The sequence below is a fragment of the Diachasmimorpha longicaudata genome, chromosome 10 (genome assembly GCF_034640455.1).
Source record: "Diachasmimorpha longicaudata isolate KC_UGA_2023 chromosome 10, iyDiaLong2, whole genome shotgun sequence".
Taxonomy (NCBI): Eukaryota; Metazoa; Arthropoda; class Insecta; order Hymenoptera; family Braconidae; genus Diachasmimorpha; species Diachasmimorpha longicaudata.
This window is the reverse complement of record NC_087234.1, coordinates 1,115,734-1,136,745: the sequence shown is the minus strand read 5'-3', so window position 1 is coordinate 1,136,745 and position 21,012 is coordinate 1,115,734. Positions and strand designations below refer to the sequence as shown.

Below are 21,012 nucleotides of genomic sequence, written 5' to 3'. Positions count from 1 at the left end.
GTGCCCTCTCAGCTGAAGAGGACGTTTCATATAACGTCTGAATTTTGACACGATTAATAAACGAATTGATACACTGAGAGAAAAATGTAGTAAAATGGAGGGATTCCTTTTGGATGGTGCCAACAGAATAATCTCTTGACCATGCGAAATATCTGGACAATTTTAACAGATTACGTGATTAAACTGTATTCTTCAATCCTTGATGCAGAGGGGATCAAACAGCTCACATGGAGGTTCAAATCTATCGTATATTCCTATGGGTTTCCTGAATATTTCATCACAATTAAATAATTATTTGAATGTACCGCATTCCGTTCATCTGAAAACTTATTGCAGGCGACAGACAACGGAATCGCGTGCAATAAGATATTTGCAATTAAATAGACTCATTTTCAAACAAATATGTCATTATCTGGACTCCATGGGGAAGCCACTAATAAAACGAAGATTTAAAATGTTGAAACAATTGGATTCTATTTAAATGTGAAAGAACATACATCAAACAAAATATATTCCGTAGAACTTACGAGATTTTTGTCTCAGTGTAGGGTATCCTTAATGGCAGATATAGCAGATTCTCTACTCATCGTAAGGAGACAGAGTTAAAGTTAAAAGACCTTCGGATATCAGTGATTTCTTTAGCAGCGTATGTTCTTTTCTACCAAGTATTCTAATACGACCAGTAATCAACAACAATTAAAAGGAAAGCTTCTTCATTTGCATTGCATCAATTAATCATTTTTGAAGAATTTCATTTTATCTCATCGTCTCCTAATAGTTTCAAAAAAATTTGTGAAATAATTTATCCAAAATTTGAATTATATCTTTGTGGAAGGGGGATTTATGTATAATTTTGCACATGTCTCAAAATATATTGGGTGTATACATAAAAATATTGATATCTTCTATTGTAAACAGAAGATAATCTAATTATTTGGCAAATGTCTTTGAAACTATTGGCTCTGGAGCACTACAAAATGACAAAAATCTCCTGTTACATTTTCCCCTCATTACACTAGACTGGGATGAAGATTTTTGTCAAACGTTTTTACTTGCATAGTTTTTAATTGTGTAGTAAAACGGCAAACCGGATTGAATAGACTTTAACTTTTGAATTTTTTTTTTTAATATTACGCAATCTAAAAAAGATGAAAATAAGAAGAGTTCAGTCGTGATGTCATTTCAGCCAAAGGGACATTATAAAAAAGGTCACAAGAAAAACCTTTCGAGATCTGTTAGCGTCCGAAATAATTATCAAACCTTGTTAAATGTCAAAATGCCTACTTCATTCCAAAAGTTATCAAGATTATTATTCATTTGATTTTGTTATCTACGAAACCGCGTAATATTGAACTAATTTTTTCCACCACAAGATTTCCCAAAATTCTGCTCATACGCTTTTCTTTAATTTTAAAACGTTGGAACATTTACAAAGGGTCTTTAACCATTAAAGATTTGTAATTAATAAGCCCAATGGTAATCACGCAACGTAAACATGTGGATGGGATAATGAAATGCCAAATACTAATTCGCACATACGTCATTGGTGGGCAGAAAATATTGAAAAAATTTTGGCTTTTTTTCAAGAGCACTTTCGTAAAAAAACTAGGAAGCACTTGCGTCAAAAGACTTAATTGAAAATTATATTGGCAAGCCGTTGTCATTTGATGCGCTCTGTGTTTTCAATTGCTCGACAGAGGAGCCGCTTCGTAGATAGAAGAATCAAATGAAAAAAAAACTAAATAACGTTTGGAAAGGAATATGTCCAGATCTTAATCCTGTTTACCGTTTACCTACAGAATTCAATGACAAAAAATTTTTGTACTTGTCCGGAAGTCGATGATAAATTGTTCACAGCATAAAAACTCGTCCTCCCATTAACTCACAACATGGTTTTGCATTAAAAAATCAAAGCAAAAATTTTGAAATAAATTAATGCAATTTTACTTGTTTTTAGAAACGGGTTTCCTGTCATCAAGAAAATTAATCTTGTCTTTTGATCAAGTACAAAATTTCTTGTCGAAAGTTTTTCTCTGAGGGAGATATTTGTCCCTTAAAAATGGACCAATCACGAGTTTCTTAGAATTAATCTCCAGTTTATTACCGCACTGTCAAAGAAATATTGATTTCACATTGAATATGAAAAAAAGAGAATAAAGAGAATAAACTCACACCTGATAATATTCAAATACCAATTAATGACATGACAATAATGCTCAATAGCTCAATTATCGCATTATCTTCGTTTGACATCTAGAAATTCGATGTTTGTAGATTGTTCATCATCGCTGAGTAACGGACATCAATACAAATTACTATTATAACCACATTAATATTTATGTTCAAAGCTAATCATTAAAATATGTCTTATTGAGCGTGTAACAATTAATAACTGAGCAAGAAAGTAAAATCACAGTATTATTTATATATCAATAGAGAAAAATTCAATGTTTTGTAAACTTAATAACATTTTGAAAATTCAAATTAATGATAATTAATTCCTCTAACGGGTTTTCCATCGGTAAAATCCATTCATTTTGATGTACGTAAATTACTATAATTAATGTTAATGTCGTGTAGACTAGATTGTGATAGTATTGATCGGATTGGTAATTTTAGAATTATTTTGTCGCAAATTGAGGAAATTTAGCTACAAATATCTTTGGCTAGGTTTTGAAAAAAAAAAATGTGGTGAAGTGGTGAAGCGCCTTGAATTGATAAATATTTACCCCGGTGAGGGGTGGTTATAGAGGGAGATTTGAGAAGACAACATGGTGAAGATATAATTATCGTTAACCAATAATGAAAATATGATGAAAGGAAGATTTTAATCAGGAGGTTAGAACCAATAATACATCGAAAATTGTTGAATCTAGGGAAACACCAAAGCGCTTTCTCGCCAAAACACATCATTAAACACTAAAAAAAAAATCACTTCATACCTTTTACTACGATATCCACTTCTGCGACAAATACATAATGTATAATTAATACCAAAAATTATCATTGAATTTGTTATTGTTGATATTTTTTAGTAATGAATTGCTCAAAATCGTCTACACTATTCTGTCGTTATCATTTCACTGATAGAATAAAAAAATTAAATACAAGAAATTTCTGATGCTAAATTTCTACCATAAATATCTCTGAACTCATCGAGTTCACATGGAGGAATTGGAAATTAAGGTACCCTAGGGTAATAAGAAATAGTCCTGCCAAATGTGTAAAAATAATACCATTATTGCTATTTTAGTGTGTCATTTCCATTGCCCCAATTTGTTATAGTTTCGCTGAAAGATGTTGAATAATTAATAAATAATCTTTTGATGTTCGCCCTTCAATCAATTATTGACGCAACAATAAACTAGGAAGTACGTTTCACCACATCACCAAAAAATAAATTGCCTAATGAATTTTTTTCATTCTGGAAGCAACAAATACATGGAATGCTTATTCAACACCTAATGACGTTATTATGTCATTCGGAAGGTTAATCTTAGAACGAAGAAAATAGAAAATCATAAAACGAAAAAGAACGATTTTAATAATTAATAATTTGTTCGCTGACTCGTTTCTTCCTGTTATTCCTTTGTTTCATTTCTGTGATGTTTTTTTTTCTCATTATTTTTGTTCAACTAGAAGTACATGCCAACCTATCAACGCAAAAATTAGCTACGGACGACGTTCATTTGTGTGATATTATGCCTAAGCCTCTTTCCCCCTCATCATGTTATCACAACTATACTCACGAGACACGATTGTCCTAGACCAACTACTCGAAACTATAAATTGAAATTATAGGAGCGTACCTTGACGTTGTTTTCCCTCTACAAAACTTCATTTTAGTTTATCATTTTAGATTTTAGCTTCAACAGGTGAAATCAGTTAGTGGAATTTTTGTTGTCATTTTTTTTTGTTTTTCTGTACCTTGCATTCATTGATTATTTTAGGAAGTAGAGAAGAGGAAGAATAGAAATTACAGTGAAGTAAATCTCTCAAGCATTACCTCCAGCTATTGCAGTCGTCTTTGATCCAAGCTTTGACTTTTTGCCCGCTAGAAAAACAATTTAATCATGTAAATTATTTGCAATGACATTACGTTTTGGTGAAAATTTCAAGTTAATTATTTTAGCAATATCTTTGGAACAATTAGCTTCTGAACAAAAATAGCTAGGTGACTACCAGGATTGTCAAAATTGCTGTAATGAAAAACAGCGCCTTAGAAGTTCAATAACGAAGTGGTAAATCAAAATAATTCGACTCATCTTTCAATCGAGTTTTTGAACAATATCTTGGAATCTACGAAAGATGGCAAAATTTTTGTTAATACGTTTGTTATAGAAATCAATTCGCCTGACAAAAAAAGCTTATGATGAAAATTTTTCCATCTTCCTCAGATTTTGAGATATTCGTAAAAAAGTAGTCAATTGTCAAAAATGACTTGTCTCATTTTATCACTTAATTACTGAATTCGGCTTTTTTGGCGTACTCGAGAATCAACACCTGGAGAAATCAAGAACATTCGGGGTTTATTTACCCTACAAACACTCCCAGAATTTTCTCGCAAGTTTTATAAAAACCTTGAATTCTTTAGAATTTTTTTTTAATTCGCTCGAAACTTTTATGAACTACCTAAATTATTTTGTATTCTGTACGAACTCTTCGTATTAGCATCAATTTCTAGGAAACGTGTTAAATTTTCATCATTTACTCTTAAGGAAATTTGATTTTTTTTATAATTATCGACGACCAGAATTCTTTTTAACTTCCTAGAGGATTCGAAAATGTCCTCAATCTCGGTAGAAAACTGATACGAAATTTTAACTTCAGAATTTTTTTTTATTTTCCGGGAATGTTTGAAAATTGTCTGGAAGTTTTTACGTCGCCTACTGAACTATGTAATGCAGTAGAATGAGTTATATTATAAAGTTATCGAAAAATCCAACACTATTCAAAGGTGAATCCATCAAGATTATGGAGTACGTGCAATAAAGAATGAATAGATTTACCGATTCGATACTCTGTGACTACTGTAATAAACATTAGACACATCAAATCACTTAATTTTCTTCCGATATACCCTTTCAGGTAGTTACGATTTATTTCCATTTCATTCCCTAACCCGCTGCATAATATTCACCGGCGGGCTACATTGAGAAAATGATTTAGTAAAACGTAACAATAATTTTTTTATTCAACCACTCGGCCTTGTGCAACAGTGCCAACAGAATAATTTATTCATATGACGAAATATGTCGGCACTTTTAGAGGACTGCATGATTGAACTGCATGCTTCAATTATTAATTGTGAGGATTCTAAACATGAACTTCATGATTCGATCAAATGACAGTTCGAATCTGTCGTATATTTCTCTCTTTCGGGCAATACAACGGATTCCGCTGATGTCGCCTACAATAAGTTTTAAGTTAAATGTGATGAAATATTCAGGGAATCCAACGGAATATACGATATATATTTATATAGATTTAAAAGGAACTGCGATCGAATCATGAGGTTTCTGTTTGGAGCCCTTAGAATCAACGATTGAAGTATACAGTTTAATCACACAATCCATTAAAAGCGCCCAGCTATTTCGTATTGTCAGGGACTTATTCCGTTGGCACTATTGAAAAACACTGAGTGCTTGGATCAACAAATAATCCGTTCGTTTTATTACAATTTTCTCTCAATGTACGTTATTTTTCTCTCAGGTGCAGTTGTCGCTTTGACGAGACTATCACTCGGCAGTAAATTGAATCCAGGATCACCTCAGGATCTCTAATGTGCCACTCAGTACGCACAGCCATTACCGTCGGTTAGATTTACAAATAATTAATTTACCGTTTCCTATCGGGGATTATCCAATATCACTCCAAGACCCTTTTTCAGCCATTTGCAACATTTTTTGAGGTGCAGATGGCTGAGGTTTCAGCCTGTGAAGTCATTGGGGAATAGGAAAAATGTATAGGGTCACGTCAGTCATCTCCGGAAATTCTGGGAATGTCTACACACTCTGAGGTAATTCGAGAAGTTTCTAGGAAATTTTAAAAAATTAACGACAAGTCTAGAACTGTGCGCGGAGTTCACAAGTCTTCAGAATATTCAAGAGAATTTAAGGGGTCTCTGAACATCTCAAAATTTGAATGAAGTCCAGATGTTTCCGAAAAGTTCGAGAGAATTCAGAAAGATTCTCGAAAATTCAAGAGGATTCACCGCCCTATTACAGCTGTATTAAAAATGCAGATGTCCTCAATATTTTTTTTATGGCATACTCATAATTTTCGGCCACTCTAGGACTTCTTAATATTAAATGGAAATTGTTAATCGTTCCAAATTACTAAAATAAACAAAAAAAACCCAGATCACTTTCGAAAAATAATCCGCTGTGTTAAGGAGTTATTGTCGATATCTTTTCGTTTTTCAAGCTTTTTTTTCCGAATTCCTCAGAAACGGTTGATAAAATTGCAGTTTGAAAAGTTATTATTATTTAATGGGTCACGAAGTTTCCTCAGCATGACGGAATTTTCCTACTGTCTCAGTAAACTTTTGCAAAAATCTACAAAACTTTATCAAAAATTCATAAAAATGAATGCACAACTATGAAATTTTCCGAGCTATTAGATAATGATGGTACGTAAAAACAGCGTATGTTTTCACGGCCATCTGACCCATGGTATCCACAGCAATTGATAAAAAATATAAAACATGAAAAGATATCAAGAATGACTCCTTAAGATAGCAGAAGACTGTCAAATTCCTTCTCAATTCCTTTCAAAGGTACTGCAAAAATTAACAACTTGAACTCAACATCCACTATTTAGGCTCTTACCAGGCAACGTAAATGGAGCAGATTCAAATGGATCTTCAGGTAATTCCGAGTAGGTCATAACAAGGCTCTCACGACTTTTAACACCCCCGATACTGCTATTGCTACCCCTTCTTATTTTATCAAACTCAGCACCAAATATGTGATCCTCGGTTAATTGATTGAACGGTTGAGTATCCTCGAAGGGGTTCCACGCAGCAACGTCTGCACTCAGTGAACGTCCTTCCACTCCCGAGACACTGGAGAGCTCACCCTATTGTCCAGAATCAAAATTAATTTTATTTTTCTTCATTATCTCTCTGTGTGCCTTCTTCTCTCATCACTTTTGAATATGTGCAGTGCCAAAATCAACATTTTAATTGACATAAATAATATATTGTCGTTAATGATAAATAAAGAAATCATTAGAATCATCAAACAAATAGAAATTATGAAAGTACTGGAGATGATTTTGAGGTGAACGGCTGGAAAGAGATGAAGTCAGAGGAAGAATAAAAAATCATTTGTACAAATTTTGTGAGTAAGTTGGTTTAAAAGTAAAAATCAACAGCCTTTTTTTAATTAATTAAACAGTTTCAAAAATATTTACAACTAGTCCATGTACTTCTTTGTCAATAAAAAGAGAAATCAACAATATTGTAAAATAAAATTAACACTTGAAAATAAATTTTCAAACTAATGCCAACATCTTCCTGGAATCCATCCCTTGTTCACCTTATCTCCCCAAAAATTCAGAATTTAAACAATAAAAAATTAACAAAAAACATGTGCATGTATGTACTTACAATACGTACATGCGAGGCACTAGTACCCATAATCGATCTGCCATCGGGTTTTCCCTCCGGTGGTGTACTTTCTCCGGGATGAGGTCTCACCGAGGCATCATAAGGGGCTAGGAATTGCGATGTCTCATTGGCAAATACTCTGAAAATAACCGAAATTAAACATTTATTGGAGAAAGATGACAACAGTCGGAATTTTAAATCATCAAACCGATGTAGAAAATATTAACATACAACACTGATATTAACGATGTTCAAGTGATAAGGAAATGCAGAAAAACAATCCCCAAACGATAAAAATTGGCCTCTTTCAGAGGAACCCTTACAGCATTTGACACTTACTATGGTTAACAATTTTTTTATCTTCATTTCATTTGGATACACATGAGGCGTGCATTACAACATTTTCAATTCCATTGTTAATAATAAATGAAGAATAATTAATTTGCGAGAGAAAAATGGAAACGTCGGGCCGATGCCATATTTTTTTTTGCTGAATTAGCCAGCTTTGCATATTTTACTCAACGACCGCCGTGTAATTCATAGAAAATAACAAATTATAGATATAAGTGAATGAATGTTCACCTCTGTACACGCAAAATATGGAATAATATCGAATGTGTAATCTTTATCTTTGATTGGCTCCACTGAAAATCAAATCAAAATCCCTGTGAGAATTTTTTTTTGGATCGGGAAGCGCATTACGTCAAAGAGATATGAAACTGTTTTGATTCGTTAAGGAAAGGGTGTGAAGAGGCATAACCATAAACTAATTTAGAAGTGTTCTGTTCGATTAATTAAAATCATATTATCAACTATGCGATGATAAGCAATCGTTTAAAATATCCTCCCTAATTCTCTAATCCCCTTAATTATTCTAAGAGAAATGTTTGCTTGCTCTTACATTTAGTATTGTCGGGCAAGTCGACTAAATATACTGACATGAATTTAAAGTCTTGATTTAATACAAGACTTTATTGAAAATCAACGGTGTGCCGACGGGTGCAACTCAAGTCCATTCTTCTTCCCTACATTATAAATTACGATCCCATATCAAGGATAATGTCATAACTCCGTTTTCCTATGATATTCCATAAAAAACGATATCTAGACAAGTTATTATATCTCAGGAACTAGGAAAACCAATCGAACTAAGCTGCGCAGCAAAATGATGATTAATCACAATTATTATGAATCAAAAATGCAACTTTATATCAACCATTCTCACCGTATTTGTGTTAAACTTTATAAATATCGATCCCTAACAAACTAAGCTGTCACATACATACAATCACTGAGAATATAAATGGTTTTGGTCAAATATTCATTTCCTTGAGATAAGGATTGATTTTTTGAAAATTACATTTCTTGGATTGAGTAATTCCAAGAGAAGCTTAATTAGCTTTGAATGATAGCGATCTTATTGCTCTTGAATATAACTATGCTTCAGACAACTTTATCCAAAATCCATTAATGATTTTTTATTTTTCTAAATTTTTTATTTTCTAGAGGAAAGAATTTCGAGGAATTTATTGATGCTCATAATTACTGAAGTAATTCACTCAAGCTAACATGATTATATTTTAGAACAATCTAATTGACATAATTACGAATCTAATGATTATTGCCATTGTAATGACCTTACAAGAAAAATACAATATTGAAAAGTCAATCCTTCTCTGAAGTATAATACTTCTCCAATAAATATAATTCCTCCATATTTCATAGCATTCTAGAGAAATTTTCATTGAAATTAGATAATTGAAGGATCGTAAGAATGTAAGGTTTCTATTCGAATCCAAGGGATAATCCGGAAAGAATCCGGATTAGCAGGGTGATAACGAGAGATTTGTACTTATGAAAAACATTCTTACTTATTGAAAGCACTGGTGTCACTGACGTTCCTCCGATGCCTGGATCCCATAGTGGGGCTGTCAGGAGGTGAAGTATTTCCACTAATATTCTGACTCAAGCTTTCAGTTTTCCCAACAACTTTTGTCGTTATTGCTGCTCCTCCAACGCCTCCTTTGCTTCCAGTAGGAGTAGCCAGCTTTCCAGGAGTGCCCCCAGGAGGTGGGAACTTGGGTCCAGAATTGGTTGGAGTGGTGAGCTTAGGAATGGCCTTATTTGACCCTGGTTTGGGTGCAACAGGTGGAGGTATCTTTGTAGGAGGTGGCATGGACTTCAAATCATCTTTAAATGGATCTGGATATCCTGAGGGCGGGAAGAGAGCCTCCAAGTTGTCGTCAGGGACAGTTACGTTTGTAGGTCTACCCTCTAGCTGTCTCCCCTCGAAGTAAAAAGAATTCTTTTCCTGGACCGTCACTGGAGACTGGAGCGTCAATGGTGAATGCCCAATTAATGGACTTTGGGACTGTCCAAAGGGGGAGGTTTGACTCTGTCCAGGTGGAAAGGGTGGATTTGTGTTAGGGGAAGGAATGTGTGGGGGTACCTGGGAGAATTGAAGTGCTTGGGGTGCTGCAACCTGGACGAAAGATGATGGATTGGAAGTCTGGCAGATTTGATTACCCTGGCCTGATATTTGAGAGACTATCTGGCCACTGAGGCTTATGGGCCCGGGGGTTACACCCTGGCCCTTTGGTCGTTGTCGAGGAGTCACTGACGTACCCTCCACTAGGGATACTGTTGAAGGCTTAGGAATTTTCACTGACGATGAGCGTTTCACACTCTCCGATTCAATTGTGGCACTTGGGAGGACATCCAGGGTACAGGTAGGGACTTTAAAAAGATTTTGCACTGGATTTTCTTTTCCCTGGATTTGAAAAGCTATGGCCGAGACTTGGTAGATATCTGGACGAACGTCTGGATCTGGCTCCAGCATGTAGCGGATGAGATTGTGAAGGCCTTTGGAATACCTGAAGAAGTAAAATATTGAATAATTTGTTAGTGAGATGAACCCGCGATTGAAAAAATATGTGATTAGCATATTTTTTATAATAAATCATCATATTTCCAAATAGTAGAGGTATTCAGCATTTTACGAAACTTTTTTTCAATTTTTTTCTGTTTCTCTTTTTAAGCAAAAACTATAAAATAGAGCGTATTATTGAAAGAATTTATTCAACAATATTTTTTTATTGATTATTATGGGAAAAAACTTCTAAAATTTTACGCTAATTTAGAATTATGTAGAATCGAATTTGTCACTCTTACAATCACTAACCTGGAATTATCCGGAACTGTAAAATTTCCGGATTGAATTGCCAAAGTACTTTCACCAAAAGGCAACGTGAAGAAGCAGAGTTTATACAATAAACATCCGAGCGCCTGTAAAATGAAAAAAAAATCATTTTATGATTCATAATTTTTCATAGTGCATGTCTTTCGTGGTAGTTTTGTACCCAAATATCAGCTTTGGTCGTAATCGGTTTTCCGGAATACATGTCCACCATCTCAGGTGCCCTGTAGCTGAGTGTCGTATACTTTTTAATTTCCTCTTCTACAGCAGCTGCACCTTGAATACTTGGATTGAGTACTTTACCAGTCGCTGACCCAAAATCGCAGAGAACGTAGTGGCCAGAGTCAGCCAAAAGAATATTCTCCACCTGAATAATAATACATTAATTTAGTAAAATCATGAAATTGTTGCTCCGAAAATAATTTATTAAGACGTTGAAGAACTTTTGAAAACTTTCCATTTTTGAACAATCCGAGCATTTTCTGTAACTACTAATTTATGTCTCATCAGTATTAATTTAATTTATTCGCCACCAGAAAAATAATATCTTTGAGCAAAAACTAATATGAGTGGCGCATGAATTTCATAATTGTTTCACATTTTCTCGGGTAATTTAATTAACAAGTTTTTTATGATTGAAAATGCTTGAATCTATGGTGAAATTTATGATAAACTGTCAACGAAATTAATTTTATCATAAATGAATTTTTCATTTGACTTTGGTCGTGAACTTTTTCACTTGGAATGTCGATAGTTGTCATAGTTAGTATTCATTACAAAATATTTTAAAAGCCTGACAAAATGAAAAGCTTACTTTTTATGGAAGAATTGAAGCCAGCTTGGAAAATAATTTTCCAAAATTCCAATTCTTTCATTTTCATTCATTTCTTCGATTAATCGAAAATTAAATAAAAATCTTTTTGCGGGAGCCGAAATAAATATATTTTTGCTTCGAATTTTACGAGAAATACGTTTGGTATCTAAAAAATGAAGCGTCGACAAATGAAAACAACTTTAAATTAATTATTAATCGACGCAAAGTATGAAAAAATTATGATGATTCCGAGCATAATACAAATTAAATAACATAGAATATTCATGTTATTAACAAAAATTTCTTGATTATTATGTTTCCAATGTGGATGACAAGTTTAATGGGTGAAAAACGGTGCTGTATTTGAAAATAGCTAAAGCGACTTGGCTATTTTGAAAAAGTTATTGACGATATGTTCTTATATTTCATTTTTTCCCAATTTCTGCGAAGCCATGGATCAAATGGAATGATAAAATATATTGTTGTTAGGCGTTGTAATTCAAGAATGACCTACAAATTTTCATAGTCAAATTTTGAGAGTTTTTTCAAAAGAGAAAGTAGGGAAATTCATTCCCAATGAAACCTCGCGAACCATTAAATAATAATATAACTTTAAAACGCTATAGTTTCCACATCAATTCTATCAATCATTCCTCAAAAATGATCAGAAAAAAACTCAAAGAATGAGAAGATATCAGCAATAACCCCTGAAATTACTCTCCTGCCATTAATTTTTTAATTAGAATAGAACATTACCAAGTGAATTTGACATTGTTGAGAGTTGTCAATTTATCTGGCGAGTCAAAGACAAATCATTTCAGGTAAAAATTGAAGGAGCTGCTGGTACTGATAAAATATCGAGAAGATAGTAAATTCCAGACATATTTACGATAAGCGTTTTGAGAGATATTTAATTGGATGGTAATTATCGATTGTTGCTGGTTGATTATGCATTTTCTTTTGAAAATGAGTGAATGGAGCCGAAAATCTTGAAATTATCAGAAAGTAATTAGTAAGGAGATTTCAAGATTGTCACATTCTGTTTAATTTCTACGGTTAACTTTGAAAACCTCAAAAAAATTTCCATCATTTGCACTGATTTCAAAAAGTTGCAGAATTGTCAAAAAATTGAATTTCATTCAAAATTTTTTTTTCACGTATGGTTGAACAACCGATTACAAAAACGAACATAAAAAAATAATAGATCTGAATTGATACCTGTGATTGTAAAAAAATAATCATTTAATTCAATGAATTTATTATCTAACGACTACAGAGAAACTCTACAACGTACGCAGACGTATCATTACAAAAATGCATTATCAGGCATTTTGGTTTAAACGGATCAATATCTTAAAATAACAGAAGGAAAAATTAAAGTCGAGTGATGGTAATAGGTCCATTGGTAAGTAACAAAGCTTGTAACGTTAGCCCAGATTCCATATTTTTTCGACTACCTTCTTTTCAATATTTTAAAAAATGAATTTACAATAATATTTCAAATAATTTTATGGAATAGATAAACTTCTTTCAGCATTTCTTCAAATTTCACGAGACGTAAAAATGGATGTAATGTCTTGAGACATTATCCTATAAAATTCGTCATGATCAAAACAGTTAAGGATTTATAAAACCGTGAAAATCCGCTGCTTGTCACGTTTTATAACTCCCCTATAATTCTACATTTTCCTTCCATACCTTCAGGTCCCTGTGAATTATCGGCGTTTGACAGTGATGCAATCGTGATACGGCTTCGCAGACATCACAAAATATTTGGAGTACTTCGGATTCACTGAAGCCAGCCTGTAACCTAATCAATCCCCCGAAAAATAACAAATTTAATCATTGAATATCTGGTATTCTATAATTACAGCATTATCTCCTTAATAAGTACTTTTAGAAGAACATATGAAGACTTCTTTTGACTATCTCTCAATATTTTCCTCTATTAATGCTTATCACTGAAATAATCCAATTATCAAAAAAAAAAAATTTTCAACAAAATTTTACCTATTATTCATCATCTGTAGCACATGAGATTTACAATAGGGCATAAGGAGCAGAAGTTCGTGTACTCCACCCCCGGTGTGTGTAATACTACTATCTACATATCCTATTATATTTTTATGTCCACTCAAGTTACTCTGAAACCACAAAAAGATAATTTAAACACATTATGATAAATTAAACTTCTTCATAATGATAAATCAAATTTAATTAACGGAGTACTCACTGCAATCTGTATCTCTCTTTTACAAACATTGAGATCATGTTCATTATTCACATACATACGCTTTAGGGCATATCGCCCACTCGATGATTTAACCAAAAATACGATGGCAAATCCACCTGCAAAAAGAAAACAAAAAATCGAATGTGAAGAACTTAAAGTGTCACAAATATCGATATCAATATCTTATCTAACCAACCATTATCAGCGGAATCATGGACGCCATGGCAACTCCAAAAATCACTGATATATTACAATAGAACTAATCAAATCAACTTATAATAATAAACATTTTACAATTGTCATTTACAGACCAATATTGAGTCTCTTAATTCAAGCAAATCAATACCAAGTGATGAAAATTTGGTTCTCGAAAATAAAATTCCTAAATGAAGGGGGAAAAAATTAATGGTCACAAAGGTGAACATAAGGGATCAAATAAGGATCACGGCAATTACACAGGGGTGGAAGCCGACCGAGTAGGGGAGGTATAATAATATTAATCGAGTAGTTCTTGAACAACAAATGTGATTCGTAATATGTCAAATGATGCAGTTGACGTGAACTTCTATAATAAACGAAACCGAAATTGAGTAACGAATTTTCACTAATAATTAAATATTTAATACGTCATGAGCAATAATTAACTTATTTTATGAATATGTCGAGACGAGAGAAGGGGAAGAGGGGTAGAGAGAAGATGGAAAAGTTTATTTTTGTATTGTAATGAATCCAGTGATTTGAAAAATATTGACCACGTAACCCATAATATATTTCTTGAAGCTATGAATTAAAAAATTAAATCAATGGTAATCTGACCCTGAGAAAAACTGTGTCCTTCTAGAATTACGTCTTTATTCATATCAAGAAGCTCGTGGGTTGAAAATAATCGAAAACAAAATGTCATATACCAAGACAAACCAAGAAAACAGTAAATTTTGTACCGGTCCTAAAGACTGGAATCATTATTTAACAGGAAAATAATTACGTATATTAAGTTAAATTGGCTTATTCCGTTCCTCAGCTTCCAGTGTTAATTTTTCAATTTTTAAATGCAAAAGCATTTTGATTGATTCCAAAATGTGTTTACGGTATGACTCAATTCTTCCATTCTATGAAAAACAAAATAAAATCTCAGTATTATTAATTCACAACCCCTGACTCTCGTGATACAATTAAACCCGTATGTCTGGCGAAACTCTAATCTCAGTGCGACATTGTAGAATGTCTGCAAACACATTTTTTTCATGACAGAGTGTATTAAACCCTTAAAAAATATTTCCCAAATCTGTTCAGACCATCAGTTATTCTGAATATGTAATAATTTTCTTTGAAAAATCACGTCCTCCGTCCAGACAACCTCAAGGAAATACTTGAAAACGAGGTATTTTCCTTGCAACTAATACCACACAAAAAAAAACATTTCCCCAAGCCGTCATCCTCCCGAATCACCAAACACCTCATCAATCAATCCCTCGAATGACCACCGGGCCCTGGGTCCCCGGAACTGCCAAGTAACTTGATCTACGCACTTTCCAGATATTCCTCTCCTCATCTTCCCAATCCCTAAAAAAATCCATATCATCCTCAAGAAAAATGGCCAGGCCCCCACTAAAAACCTCCTCCAAATGGGCGTACACACTTCTCCATCCGAAAATTACACCGTGATAACGATAAGCCCGATAATATTCATCCGTACAATGTATATCATCCCCTCTCCGAAACCTTCAATACCGAAATTACCTTCCGCAAGGACCTCTTCGACGGTTACGTTGTGCCTTCCAACGACAAACACCTTTCCCAAATAGCTATTGGTCTCCTTGGAGGTGTTGTCAATCTTTGAGAAGAGCTTCTTCATGTTGGCACACACCTCACCTCACGGTAAAACCGTAATCACTGGAGTTGACTTGACATAAGGCCCCCACAACGGGCCGGTTATCTGGAGCACGATTGCGCGAGAAAGCCGCGCGCTAACACATCCCACTGCACTCGTACACATAAAAAAAAGCCCAATTATTCACTGAAACCGAAGAAAAAAATTTACCGTACTGTGGCGACAGTTCTTTGATTGTCCATCAAAATTGTCGGAACATCTTAATGACATTGGTCTGAGCTTGTCAACGGGCTCGGTTGGTAGTTGGGTTGAGGGGAGGCTCGATATTCACATGACAACCAAAAAAAATCGAACGTTACTTAGCCTCTCTCTTCACCTAGCCGACATCTTTCGGTACTGCGAGCGCTACTGCGCATGCCCTAGGGGAGAAGGGAATAACGTTGCGCGATACGCTCTTGCCGGAAACATATGGGATGGAATGGGAGGGAGTGGCGAAAAAGCGGGGTTTTTGGTTGGACTTGAATGTGTCAGAATTTTTGCAAAAAATTATTAATTGTCGGCGGAAGAGCAGAGGTTTGGGATTCGTTTCGATTGTCATTCATAATGAAATTAGAAGACTAGTGGAGTCTCCGTGTGATTGAAGGAAGGGAGGTATTACATGTATTTGGATTTTTATTCAATTTATGATTTTGTATCTATTGGAAATGGGATAATGGTTAAATGATCAGACGTGTGAATCCCGTTCTAACTCTTTTATTTTATTTTATTGCACTGGAAAGGCACAAGTGCTCTGCTTCGTTTCCTTAAAGGAACTAATTAAAAGACTAAAGGGACACAAAACCCTGGACCTGATGTCTCTCATCAACAATGGTCCCACTCATGCACTGCACCTCTGTATACATTCAGGAAAACGGAGCATACACATCACCCCCAAACTTCCTAGAATTCACCAGAATGAAAGAAATACTAATCGTACAAAGATCTCTTCATTCCATCTGGATAATTAATTTTTGACAAACATTCGAAATGTCAACTCCAATAGTATTGAATATAAAGAGAGCCACAATAACGTTTGCGTTTCATAGCAAACGCAAAGCGTTTCATATAAATAGTTGTCATTTGAATTTATATCAACTATTTATATTCATTTCATATGAACTATTATAGAAAAATGGAGATATGATATTATCCTTGGCCTGTGATTGTAATGTGTAATGAGGAGAAGAAGAATGAGCTTGAGCTGTATCTGATGGGGCACCACTGATTTTTAGTAAACTTCACTCACTCGGTAGTTTTGTATCAAATGAAGACTTTAAATTCACATCGGTATATTTAGTTGACTTACCTGAAGACAACAAATGTAAGAATAGTCAAACATTTCTTTTTGAGTGATTAAGAGGCCTTTCATCATTTCAAATCCATTATTAGAATTTAATGCTGACTTGCATAAAGGACTCATCTTTTTGAAATCAAAGTTGTTGTTCTTCTGGTATGAATGGGTTTGCACTTTTTCGATTAAATTAGGAGTAGCTCTCAAATTCCAATTTAGGTGGGTTCTTTCCTTCGTAATTAAAATGAAACCCCCAAGGAAGTCAATGGTTGTGGAAAGAATCCTTCTTTAATATAGAGAAAAAACGAATGTCTTCATATAAATTAGAATTGAATTCCCCCAAGCAATTAAAAGGTTCTCCGAGTTAATATAAACAGTGAAACATAATTCATGGAATAAAAATATCATCTTTCACTGGAGAAAGAGAAGTACATGATGCATCATATAGCGATCACTATCATCATATGAGGATTATATGACAATCTTGAACGAATGGGAATTGGTATCCACTGAAATATTTGTTAGCCACTAAAAAATTTTGTAAATTTCTATTTGTCCATCGTTTCATACTATATGTCAATATTTTACAATAAACAAGGATAATATTATTAATCCTATAGGTAATTAATAACTTTTTAATCAAAGGTCACAATATTTATTTCGATTAGTCACAAACAATTTTTAGGAAAAGTCACGTTAAAAGATTACTGGCTTGAAAACCCGTGTGCTTTCCTCGAGAGACCGATCTTGAGTGTCCCCACCCTCAGCTCGTCCAGGGTGAGAAGTCCGACCGAAAGACAAGGCCCTTTCGTCCTTTGGGTTGTGCACGTGTTGGGTTGTTTCGGTCGTAAACGGCCCAAGTGTTTCCGCGCTTCCCGGAGACATTTATAATAGGTTGCTGGATTGCATTCCGATGTCAAAATATTTCCCACATTCCATTTTTCTGTCACGCTACAAAAACAATAATAAAAATATTTTTCATGTGAAACATCTATAGGCTCACTTGTAAACCGAATTGTTGGTGTGGCGACGGGTCGCCACGCTATACTAAAGTATACCTATCTATATTTTATGTGTAATAGAGTGTACGGTGTGGCTTCTCACTCAGTTCGACGTTGTTGTTTACTACGGTACACATAACCTGCGTTTTATTTAATTTTTAATTTTAATTTTTGACAATAAAATATGTGTGATAGTGATAACTCAGAAGATTAAAGTGATCAACCTTGTGCAAAGAAAGTGAAACTACACTATGGCATAGCACCAAGCCATCACGAAGTACATCGTATTTTTCAAGTGTCCATAAATGTAATTATTATATTTTTATATTTAATTAATTATATTCATATTAATCATGTTAGTAATTTATATAAATTATATTAATATTATCGTCAATGAATTATTCTTTTATTATTCATGAAGGAATTAATATGGAAAAATTTATTAATAAAATTTGTATTTGCAAATCTTTAGTCACATATTGCAATAATTAACTAAGATTTGAGTTCATGAGTATATTAAATTCACACTCAAAAATTTTTTTTTCTTGTGTGTTTTAATAACATATTTTTAAAAATATTTCAGTTCCCAACAATCATCACAGGGATCACAACATATTATTATTGAAACTGGACGCCACCCTGATCAGTTAAACACAAGGCATACTATGAATGTTGTGTAAGACTTTATTAATCGAATAGTACCAGACTATTTTAATTTTTGTCTTAGATTTTATCAACATATTTATATTTTTTTCAGAGTAAACAATGGTAAAAGAGAACGTCAAAAACAATACAGGGAGCGGAACAGAGACAAATTAAAACATCGTGAAGCGGAAACAAGAAAGCGTCTACAATCTTCACAAAGCATTATCGGACCGTCTAGCTCTTCAAACTCAAATATAATGGAAGTAAATAATGAAGAACCAGTAACTGCTATTTCATCCACTCTTCAAAATAGAAGAGACTGTCAAAAAAGATACAGGGAAAAGAACAGAGACAAATTAAAACGTCGTGAAGCGGAAAGAAGAAAGCGTCTACAATCTTCACAAAGCATTATCGGACCGTCTACCTCTTCAAACTTAAATATAATGGAAGTAAATAATGAAGAACCAGTAACTGCTATTTCATCTACTCTTCAAAATAGGAGAGACTGTCAAAAAAGATACAGGGAAAAGAACAGAGACAAATTGAAACATTGTGAAGCGGAAAGAAGAAAGCGTCTACAATCTTCACAAAGCGTTATCGGACCGTCTACCTCTTCAAACTCAAATATAATGGAAGTAAATAATGAAGAATCAGTAACTGCTATTTCATCTACTCTTCAAAATAAGAGAGACTATCAAAAAAGATACAGGGAAAAGAACAGAGACAAATTGAAACATCGTGAAGCGGAAAGAAGAAAGCGTATACAATCTTCACAAAGCATTATCGGACCGTCCACCTCTTCAAACTCAAATATAATGGAAGTAAATAATGAAGAATCAGTAACTGCTATTTCATCTACTCTTCAAAAGAGAAGAGACTGTCAAAAAAGATACAGGGAAAAGAACAGAGAAAAATTGAGTCAGCGTGAAGCGGAAAGAAGGAGACGTCTACAGAATGCAGAAAGTATTATAGAATTACATACTTCACCAAATATAGGAAATAGAGAAATAATTACAGAACCAATAATTATAATAGAGGAAGTAAGTACAAATTCTCGAAATTTAACTGGTTTGGGCGAAATGGAGCATGAAGTGTTTGACATATCTCAGCAAAATTCAAGTAACCTATCAAGCTTAAATATTGCGGCAATTCCGAATAACTACAGTCAATTTAGTTACCATAAAACAGCTCATGAATATTTCATCGACAACTTCAAAAATAATGAATTTGGGCATGCTTGTTCACTTCATTGTATTGCAAAATTTAAACGACAAAATGTTAGAGACGCTGGAGTGGCCATCTATAAAAACAACAACATTTCACATGTTACTACACTCAACATGGATCTAGCAATTCAAAATACTACAGAAGTTCATGTTTCCCAAACATCTATTGGTGATATTTGTGCTTCACATGTCAAACTAGAAGAAGGAAGTGAACTAATTATGATCGTAGTATACATTTCACCTAATAACAAAATGGATCATATAATTTCATTTTTACATGAAAGGTTATTTCCTTATAGTCAAAGAGGTTCAACAATTTTTAAAACGAATAAACATAAACTACCAATAATTTTAGCTGGAGACTTTAATGTAAATTTTACAAGAGCTGAATCAATGCCATTAATTACATTTCTTCAAAAAGAATTTCAATTGCAAATCAACAACAATCCAAGAGAATCTACTACCAAATATGGAACAACAATAGATGCTGTATTTGTGAGATATCTTGATGATGTTTCATCCAGTACTTTTGTAACGTACTTTAGTTATCATCGACCAATCGTCACAGCAATACCGGCAGAGGAAACATCGAATATAACTATTACTGAAGTCACAGATGAAAATATTTAAATTGTGGCCACTTGGTATTAATATCGAATTTTTATATCACATGTAAATAAATGTTTATTAAATAAAGTTACCATTTTTTGTAAGAAATTCGTAATACTTCATTTTTTCATTAGGCTATATTTAATTCCTGTAATAATATTATCTTTTATGCATATTACTTGTACACACACGATGTTTCACATCTGCCAGGCGTCCCATGACAGCTCACATTTTTTTTTCTAATATTTTTATTCCATAATAACATTGACTTTCAAGGCACGCATTATTGTTCTAGTTTTTGTTGCAATGTAATAATATTAATTGTCATATAGAATTTCATTATTGACTAGAGTCTTCATTATATCATATATTAGTTGAATATAAACTTGAAGGTATTATTTTTTTCTACATCAACCACCATCTGGTTTTATTACGGAAAATTCTTAACCCTGAGACGAAAAGAATTCTTGCAATGATGCGTAATATATTTTCTTTTTTCCAAGGACTCTATGCAA

The 21,012-nt window shown here is 33.6% G+C and overlaps 1 protein-coding gene and 1 long non-coding RNA gene across 5 annotated transcripts in view; one reads left to right on the top strand and one right to left on the bottom strand.

The window, feature by feature from the left end:
• Positions 1–16,094, bottom strand: part of LOC135166916 (uncharacterized) — a 28,919-nt gene extending 12,825 nt beyond the window's left edge. Inside the window, exons 1-11 of one of the 4 annotated variants that reach the window (XM_064129654.1) lie at positions 15,902–16,093; positions 15,596–15,835; positions 13,856–13,971; positions 13,633–13,766; positions 13,321–13,432; positions 10,972–11,175; positions 10,794–10,897; positions 9,484–10,485; positions 7,613–7,751; positions 6,831–7,080; positions 4,007–4,054 (exon numbers count right to left, since the gene is read on the bottom strand). In XM_064129654.1, the coding sequence (XP_063985724.1) occupies positions 4,007–4,054; positions 6,831–7,080; positions 7,613–7,751; positions 9,484–10,485; positions 10,794–10,897; positions 10,972–11,175; positions 13,321–13,432; positions 13,633–13,766; positions 13,856–13,971; positions 15,596–15,710 (2,224 nt within the window). In that variant the 5' untranslated portion in view covers positions 15,711–15,835; positions 15,902–16,093. Of the gene's footprint in view, positions 1–4,006; positions 4,055–6,830; positions 7,081–7,612; positions 7,752–9,483; positions 10,486–10,793; positions 10,898–10,971; positions 11,176–13,320; positions 13,433–13,632; positions 13,767–13,855; positions 13,972–15,595 lie in introns of all 4 variants that reach the window. The other 3 variants (XM_064129655.1, XM_064129657.1, XM_064129653.1) reach the window with 3 other exon arrangements.
• Positions 16,095–18,128: 2,034 nt separating this feature from the next.
• LOC135166886 (uncharacterized) lies at positions 18,129–20,605 on the top strand. The gene is made up of 3 exons (XR_010299765.1): positions 18,129–18,324; positions 18,601–18,693; positions 18,775–20,605. It is a non-coding gene; the product is annotated as an uncharacterized LOC135166886 (long non-coding RNA).
• The last annotated feature ends 407 nt before the right edge of the window (positions 20,606–21,012 follow it).